The sequence below is a fragment of the Neopelma chrysocephalum genome, unplaced genomic scaffold, assembly GCF_003984885.1.
Source record: "Neopelma chrysocephalum unplaced genomic scaffold, ASM398488v2 Primary Assembly neopelma1_96491, whole genome shotgun sequence".
In the NCBI taxonomy this organism is placed as follows: Eukaryota; Metazoa; Chordata; class Aves; order Passeriformes; family Pipridae; genus Neopelma; species Neopelma chrysocephalum.
Window position 1 is genome coordinate 41,007 of NW_020925137.1, and position 9,170 is coordinate 50,176.

At 57.0% G+C, this 9,170-nt stretch overlaps 1 protein-coding gene across 1 annotated transcript in view; it reads left to right on the forward strand.

Moving 5' to 3' along the window:
• Positions 1–9,170, forward strand: part of LOC113981350 (1-phosphatidylinositol 4,5-bisphosphate phosphodiesterase gamma-1-like) — a gene marked incomplete at its 3' end in the record, with an annotated part of 28,217 nt that overhangs the window by 3,730 nt on the left and 15,317 nt on the right. The window contains exons 3-8 of the mRNA XM_027708698.1: positions 6,410–6,559; positions 6,656–6,749; positions 6,847–6,894; positions 8,026–8,110; positions 8,243–8,323; positions 8,418–8,452. Of these exons, the coding sequence (XP_027564499.1) occupies positions 6,410–6,559; positions 6,656–6,749; positions 6,847–6,894; positions 8,026–8,110; positions 8,243–8,323; positions 8,418–8,452 (493 nt within the window). The remainder of the gene's footprint in view (positions 1–6,409; positions 6,560–6,655; positions 6,750–6,846; positions 6,895–8,025; positions 8,111–8,242; positions 8,324–8,417; positions 8,453–9,170) is intronic.

The window sequence follows — 9,170 nt, forward strand, 5'->3', positions numbered from 1 at the left end:
TTGGGCATGGTGGCGTGACCGGCTGTGTGGTTGTGGTGGGATGTCCTGCCATGGTGGGGTGACTGGTTGTGGGGTTCCTGGTCATGGTAGGATATCCTGGTGTGGTGGGGTGACTGGCTGGGGAGTTTTTGGGGTGTGGTGGGATGTCCTGCTGTGGTGGGGTGACTGGCTGGGGAGTTTTTGGGCACAGTGGGGTAACCAGCTCTGGGGTACTTGGACGTGTTGGGGGGTCCTACCGTGGTGGGGTGACTGATTGTGGGGTGCCTGGACCTGTTGGAGTGCCCTACCATGGTGGGGTGATGGGCTGTGCCAGTCTTGACCATAGTGGGATGTCCTACTGTAGTGGGGTGTCCAGTTGGGGGATGTCTGGATGTGTTGGAACGTCCTACTGTGGTGAGGTGACTGGCTGTGGGCTTCTTGGACCTGTTGGGATGTCCTGGTGTGGTGGAGTGACTGGCTGTGGGGTTCCTGTTCATGGTGGGATGTCCTGCTGTGGTGGGGTGACTGGTTGTGGGGTTCCTGGACCTGTTGGGATGTCCCACCATGGTGGGGTAACCAGTTTTGGGGTTCCTGTTCATGGTGAGATGTCCTACCATGGTGGGGTGACTGGTTTTGGGGTTCCTGTTCATGGTGGGGTGTCCTACCACAGTGGGGTAACCGGTTTTGGGGTTCCTGGACCTGTTGGGATACCCTGCCATGGTGGGATCTCCATCCCCTATGGAACATCCTACTGTGGGGTGATTCCCATAAAAGCAGGAGCTGCTGGGCTGGGCAACCATCACCTCCTCCTTCCCACCTTGTCCTGGGGGTGAAGTTGCTTCCATGTGCTCCCTGGGGATTTATATCCTCCCTGGCAAGGAGGTAAAGGAGTGGCCGTCGCTGTTCCTGCTCACGGTGCTTTTAACCCCAAAACTGGGCTGCTCCCACTGGAGCATCCCTAAAAACTGTCCTTACTTGTGGATTCACTGGGCTCTTGGGACGTTCTCCCGCCACTGGGAATTGGTGGAATTCCATGTCTTGGTGCTCGTTACCTCCAGGCTTCAAATGGAGCTGAAAAGAGCCGAGGGATGAAAACCCGGGATTGGGGTGACCCGGAGCTCCACCCTCACCTCATCCCACACCCCGTGCAGGGAAGGAACTCAGTTTTGGGATATCACCTCTCCTGGATGATGGCAAAACCCACCCTGGAGGTCTGGGAGGTGCCTTTTCCCTGGAGGGGCTCAGAGGGGCTGATCCCAAGCCGGATTCCAGCCATGGAAAGGCTTTGAGCTGGGAAGGAGGGTGGCAGGAGTGGGATGAGTGATGGGAGGAAGGACACCCATTCTTGGAAAGGTGGTTTAGATCCTCATGGAGAAGAGCTCGTTATCCAGTCATGGAATTAAGGCATTCCCAGCTCCTTGTTTTTTCCGGAAGTGCCACACGCTGCCGGGTTGGGATGTTATGGAAGTGCCGGGATCTCCCACACCTCACGCCTGCCAGGACCATTTCAAATCCCCCCTTCCGACCGACATCCCACTGGGAGAGGGATTAGTGGGAAGGGCTGATGTCTCTGTTAGGAATTGTCAGGGCCAGGACAAAGATCCAGGCTCTCCCCTGGACTCCCAGGATAATTACATGCTTTGTTAAGTGGCTGATGGACACGTGTCCGGGCCCAGGATCCATGACCAGGCCTGGGATCTGTGTCCGGACCTGGAATCTGTGTCCAGGCCTGGGATTCGTGTCCAGGCCTGGAATCCATGTCCAGGCCTGGGATGCATGTCGAAGCCTGGGATCTGTGTCAGGACCCAGAATCTGTGTCCAGGCCTGTGATTCATGTCCAGGACTGTGACCCGTGTCCAGGCCCAGCATCCGTGTCCAGGCCTGGGATCCGTGTCCGGACCCAGAATCTTTGTCTGGACCTGGAATCTGTGTCCAGGCCCAGGATCCATGTCCAGGCCCAGGATCCATGTCCAGGCCCAGGATCTGTGTCCAGGCCTGGGATCCGTGTCCAGACCCAGAATCTGTGTCTGGACCTGGAATCTGTGTCCAGGCCCAGGATCCATGTCCAGGCCCAGGATCCATGTCCAGGCCCAGGATCTGTGTCCAGGCCTGGGATCCGTGTCCAGACCCAGAATCTGTGTCTGGACCTGGAATCTGTGTCCAGGCCCAGGATCCGTGTCCAGGCCTGGGATCCGTGTCCAGGCCTGGGATCCGTGTCCACGCCTGGGATCCATGTCCAGGCCCGGGATCCGCGTCCAGGCCTGGAATCTGTGTCCAGGCCTGGGATCTGTGTCAGGGCCTGGGATTCGTGTCCATGGCTGGGATTCCTCTCCATGCCTGGGATCTGTGTCTGGACCCAGGATCTGTGTCCAGGCCTGGGATCTGTGTCCAGGCCCGGGATCCATGTCCAGGCCCAGGATCTGTGTCCAGGCCTGGGATCTGTGTCCAGGCCTTTGATCCATGTCCATTCCTTTGATCTATGTCCAGGTCTGGGATCCATGTTCAGGACTAGGATCCATGTCCAGGCCTGGGATCCATGTCCAGGCCTGGGATCCGTGTCCAGGCCCGAGATCCATGTCCAGGCCCGGAATCTGTGTCCAGGCCTGGGATCCATGTTCAGGCCTGGGATCCGTGTCCAGGCCCGAGATCCGTGTCCAGGCCCGAGATCCATGTCCAGGCCCGGAATCTGTGTCCAGGCCTGGGATTCCTGTCCAGGCCCGGGATCCATGTCCATGCCTTTGATCCATGTTCAGTCCTTTGATCCATGTCTAGGCCTGGGATCCATGTCCAGACCTGAGATCACCTGGAACATCACCTCCAAAATTAACCTCATCCTGGAGGTCTCCCAGCTCCTCACCCTCAGCAAATCCCAATTCCCAGCACAGGGAATCTGGCAGAAAACAGCCCAAAAAAGGATCTTTATAAGAAATTAAAAACAACAGGGGTGAAGGCAGCGTGGAAAATCCAAGAGGATTTTGGAGAGGTGACACTTCCAGCCTCGTTAATGCCAAAGAATTAGAAATGGGATTTTTTGGGGAGGAGAAAATCCAGATGGGATTTATCACTGCTGGAGCAGGAGGGATATTTTCTTTCAGGTTTTAAATCCCACCACGGGAATTCCCAGGGGGACACTGTCTCCCAAATTCCCCCCTGGAGGGAATTCTGAGCTTCCAAGTGTCCTGGAAGAACGGGTGACTGAGGTGGACGTGGCTTGTGCCACCAGAGCTGGGAATTCCCAGCACAACATTCCCTCCATCCCCTTTTTCCTCCTAAGGCCTGAAAAAAATTCCCAGGCCTTCACTCAGCATCCCTAAAATCCGCTGGGCAGGACCTGCTCTTCCCACCATTCCAAATCCTCTTTGCCCCAGGAGCTGCTCGCTTTGCATTAGAAAAGAAAAAGGGATTTTCGCAGCTGGAAGCGACTTCCAGGGTGTTTTAATCCTTCCAGGGTGTTTTAATCCTTCCAGAGTGTTTTAATCGCCCGGGGATCCTGGAGACAATGCTGGGAGGAGTTTGGAGACTTAGTTCCGACGTGATCCCTGCAAATCCGCCGCAGATGTGGTTTCCAGGAAGCTCCCGGCTCCCGCTCCCTTGTTTTGTGCAGCCGCTCCCTCTTCCCCTGGTTCTTTGTGGGAATGGGCTCTTTGCCATGGGGAGAGGGATTGGGGGGTGTTGGTGGGTGGAAAAGCAGGAATTCCCTGTGTTCTGGGCTCGTCCCACAGCGTGGGAAGCAGGAGAGGGTGGGATTCAGCCCCTCTGCCCCGCTCAGGTGAGACCCCACCTGCAGAGCTGCCTCCAGCCCAGAAATTCCCAACATCAGAAGGATGTGGAGCTACTGGAGCGAGTCCAGAGGAGGCCATAGAGATGCTCTAGAAGCTGGAGCCCCTCTGCTCTGGAGCCAGGCTGGGAGAGCTGGGAATGGCCAGCCTGGAGAAGGAAAACTCCAGGAAGACCTGAGAGCCCCTTGCAGGGCCTAAAGGGGCTCCAGGAGAGCTGGAGAGGGACTTGGGACAAGGGATGGAGGGACAGGACACAGGGAATGGCTTCCCACTACCAGAGAGTTAGATGGGATATTGGGAAGGAATTCTTGGCTTTGAGAGTGGTGAGGGACTAGAACGGAATTCCCAGAGAAGCTGTGGCTGCCCCATCTCTGGAAGTGTTCCAGGCCAGACCAGAGCAATCTGGGCTAGTGGGAGGTGTCCCTGCCCACGGCAGGGGGTTGGAATTCCATGATCTTTCCGCTCCCTTCCAACCCAAACCATCCTGGGATTATTGGCAGCACTCAGAAGTCTGGTCCAAGGCTGTGTCCTGGAGCTGTGGAATCCAAGGAATACACCTTTGTGGCCTGTTGGTATCCTCTGACTTCTCCCCTCTCCCTGTGGATGGGCAGGTTTGGGGTTGAGCAGCCGTTTTTTAACCCATAAACCCCTTTTTCCCCAAAAAAATCTGCCTGTTTGTCCCAAGGAGAGTTTTCTCCAAGCCCTGGGAGCCCCACGGAGACAACGGGATTTGATTTCTTGGGATCTTGTCCCAGAACAAAGCCCGTGCCAGCCTGCGGAGCCCCCGTGTGCCACTTGTGCTACAATCCCACCCTGATCCATGAAATTTGGCTTGTGGTCATCCAGCAAAAAAAAAAAAAAACCCTGGATAAAGCCTCCAGTGTTTTCTGGAGCTTTTCCACCAAGAAAAACTCCCCGGCCCCTCTTTTCTTGCTTAATCAGCCCCCATTCCTCCCCCAATCTCTTTTCCCTCCCTGCATTCAGCCTTTGCTTTTCCCACTGTGGATCAGGCTCCGTGGACTCTTCCCCACATCGGAAGCGGGGCCGGGGCTGGAAATTCTCCGGGAAATGACCCATTTCCTTGGCAGGACAATGCCCAGGCTCAGGGTCTGGCCGCTCTCTCAGTCACACAAAGCCTTTTCCGGCGTCCCTGGCTCATTCCCAGAGTCCAAACCTTCCCCGAGGGAGGGGTGACGGTTGTGGGATCGGGAACAACTTTGGGTGTTATTCCTAATAATGTGTTATTATTCTGCTCCCGGTGGGACAAATCCACTGGGAAAATTGGGAAGTCTCCCGTGGTGGAGGAAGAGCAGGCTCCGGAAACCCGGCCCTTCCAACGCCACCGGAGCTTTATTTAGCGGGATAATGAGGGAGCAGAGCAGCAGGAAAGCAACGCCCTGCGGTCCAAACTCAAATTACCACTTTTGGGAAGAGGCTCCAATTAAAAGCTGAGCTCAGCCCATCCCAGGGTCTGCCCTGGGCCGGTTGGGATGGGGCAGGATGGGCCTGGAGGACGCGTGGCAACCACAGAGCTGGGAAAAGTGTGGGAAGCGCTGTCGGGAGCCACATCCTGGGGATGGGAGTCCATGGAGGACACAGGGAGTGGGGGGTCATCAGGCACGTGGAGGTGGTGCTGTGGGGACATCCTGTCCTGGGGACATGATTCCCTGGAGGACACACGGCCATGGCACCCGTGGTGCTGTCACACAAGCAGGGACACCCCATCCTGGGACACAAATCCATGGAGGACACACGGCCATGGCACTTGTGGTGCTGTCACACAGGCAGGGACACCCCATCCCGGGACATCCTGGGATACAAATCCATAGAGGACACACAACCATGGCACCCAAGGAGGGACACCCCATCCCAGGACATCCTGGGATACAGATCCCTGGAGGACACACAGCCATGGTACCTGTGGTGCTGTCACACAGGCAGGGACAACCCATCCTTGGGGCATCCTGGGATACAAATCCATGGAGAACACATGACTATGGAACCCGTGGTGCTGTCACACAGACAGGGACTCCCCATCCCAGGACATCCTGGGATACAAATCCCTGGAGGACACACAGCCATGGCACTTGTGGTGCTGTCACACAGGCAGGGACACCCCATCCTGGGACACAAATCCATGGAGGACACACAACTATGGCACCCATGGTGCTGTCACACAAGCAGGGACACCCCATCCTGGGGATATCCTGGGATACAAATCCCTGGAGGACACACGGCCATGGCACCCATGGTGCTGTCACACAGGCAGGGACACCCCATCCCGGGGATATCCTGGGATACAAATCCATGGAGGACACACGGCCATGGCACCCGTGGTGCTGTCACACAGGCAGGGACACCCCATCCCAGGACATCCTGGGACACAAATCCATGGAACTCATGATGCCATCCCACCCCAACGGAGACACCCTATGTTCCCTGAAGGACATGCCATGCCCGTGGTGCCATCGCACATCCCTGGAGGGCCCCGGGGACGTGTCTCCACGTGGCCACAGCACCCACAATTCCATCACACATTCCTGGGAATGTCCCATCCCCGGGGACTGGTATCCTGGCAGTCCCACCTCCTGCGGCCCCCACAAGTCCCTCACATGGATCGGGGCCACGTCCATGTTCCTCTCTCCCCACAGTCGACATCCGGGAGATCAAGGAGATCCGCCTGGGCAAGAATTCCCGGGATTTCGAGCGCTACCCCGAGGACGCTCGGAAGTTGGACTTCACCATGTGCTTCATCATCCTCTACGGGATGGACTTCCGGCTGCGGACGCTCAGCGTGGCCGGTGCGTTGGGCTCCCTCCCCACTCCCACACCCCCTCCGTGGATCCCACCCCCTTCCCGGCATCCCACAATTCCCGTCTCTCCTTCTCCTTTTCCAGCTTTCTGCGAGGAGGACATCAACCTCTGGATAACGGGGCTCAACTGGCTGGTGGCTGATACCCAGAGGGCCCAGACCCCGCTGCAGATCGAGAGGTGGGCAAACACCAACAAATCCCAATTCCCTGCCTGAGGGACAAAAATCCCCCCTGGATCTGCTCCTCCGTGTGTCCATCCCTTCCTTCTTTCCCAGGTGGCTCCGGAAGCAGTTTGACGGGATGGACCGGGCGCGGGAAGGCAGGTGAGCAGTGGCACGGCCCCAGATTCGGAAGCAGGTGGTGGGTTTGGCAGGACGGGACCAGATTCCCTCGGTTGCATCCCAAATCTGGTGGCTTCGTGGGATGAGGGAACACCGGGTTTTTTGGGATCCCTGGAGACACGGAAAATGAGAGATTTGGGTGTGAGGGCCGCGGGGATCCCGATTTCCGTTGCTTTTCCACCAGTAGCAGGAGGGGCTGGACCGTTAATGCAGCTCAGAAACAACTTCCAAAGGCAGGGAAAACCCCAGCTCAAGGGAATTTGCACTTAAGTTATGATGGAGATGGGAATGGGCATCATTTCCAGGTGGGATGATGGCCTAGAGAGCCCAGCTGGTTCTTGGGATGTGCTTCCTCTCCTTGGCCCTCTGCTCACACTTGTGCCAAACACCCTGTGGGACAAGGGAGCACCAGGTTTTTTGGGATGCTTGGAGACACGGAAAATCAGAGATTTGGGTGTGGAGGCCATGGGGATCCCGATTTCCATTGCTTTTCCACCAGTAGCAGGAGGAGCTGGACCGTTAATGCAGGCCAGAAACAACTTCCAAAGGCAGGGAAAACCCCAACTCAAGGGAATTTGCACTTAAATTATGGTGGAGATGGGAATGGGCATCATCTCCAGGTGGGATGATGGCCTAGAGAGCCCAGCTGGTTCTTGGGATGTGCTTCCTCTCTTTGGCCCTCTGCTCACACTCGTGCCAAACACCACGTGGGACAAGGGAGCACCAGGTTTTTTGGGATGCTTGGAGACACGGAAAATGAGAGATTTGGGTGTGAGGGCCACGGGGATCCCGATTTCCATTGCTTTTCCACTAGTGGTCATGGAATCATGGAATGGTTTGGGTGGGAAGAGACCTAAAGATCATGGAATTCCAACCCCCTGCCGTGGGCAGGGACACCTTCCACTGGACCAGGTTGCTCCAAGCCCTGTCCATCCTGGCCTTCAGCACTTCCCGGGATGGGACATCCACGATTTCTCTGGGTCCTGTGCCTGGAGGGATCCACAGGCCAGGAGGAGGGTGGAATCCCCATGCCAGGCAGCAGGATTTGGGGTGGGAGCCAAAATCCATCCAGGGGTTGGTTCTCCATCCCGACTCCGTCTCCCGCTCCGGCAGCATCACCGTGAAGGACCTGAAGGCGATGCTGCCCCAGGTGAACTACCGCGTTCCCAACATGAGATTCCTGCGGGATAAACTCGTGGTAAGGACCCCCTGAACACCCCACCCGGGAGGGAGATGGTTTTCCAGCTTTTCCAGAAGGGCTGGAACCGCCCCGGTGTCCCTGTGTCCGGAGGGGTGGCCCCGCTCTTACCTCCGGCCCCGTCTCCCTCAGGAAGTGGAAGCCAGGAATGAAATGACCTTCTCCCACTTCATCCAGTTCTACAAAAACCTGATGTTTGATGCCCAGAAGTCGGTAAGATCCAAGGATTTGCTTCCCAAGTGTCCCCCAAACCCATGTGATGTGTCCCCTCCTGGCTAAACCTCGTCCCCTCCTCCCCTCCTTGCAGGTCATCGAGCAGCTGGAGCTCTCCTTCCCTCTGAGGTGAGTTCCTGGGAATGGTGTGGCTCCCATCCGGCCAAGATTCCAAGGGTGGGATCCACAGAGTGGGAAATGGAGGGATTGGGCAGGGCAGGGGGTGGGAGAGGGATTGGAGAGGGGATGGGAGAGGGAAAGGGAACAGGGATGGAAGCAGGATGGAAAGAGGGATAGGACTGGGGAGGAGTAGGGATGGGGGCACGGATGGGAGAGGGAATGGGGATGAGGATGGGAGTGGGAATGAGAGAAGGGATAGGAGCAGGGATGAGAAGAGATGGGAGTGGAGTTGGAGTGGAGTTGGAGTGGGAAAGGGAGCAGGGATGGGAGCTGGGATAGGAGTGAGGATGGGAACAGGGATAGAGCAGATGAGCAGGAATGGGAATGGGGATGAAAGTGGGAATGGGAGCGGGGATGGGAGCAGGGATGAGAAGAGATGGGAGTGGAGTTGAAGTGGGAATGGGAGCAGGGATGGGAGCTGGGATGGAAGTGAGGATAGGAACAGGGATAGAGCGAATGAGCAGGAACAGGAATGGGGATGGGAATGAGAATGGGAGTGGGGATGGGAGCAGGGATGAGAAGAGATGGGAGTGGAGTTGAAGTGGGAATGGGAGCAGGGATGGGAGCTGGGATGAGAGTGAGGATGGGAACAGGGATAGAGCGAATGAGCAGGAATGGGAATGGGGATGGGAATGGGAGTGGGGATGGGAGCAGGGATGAGAAGAGA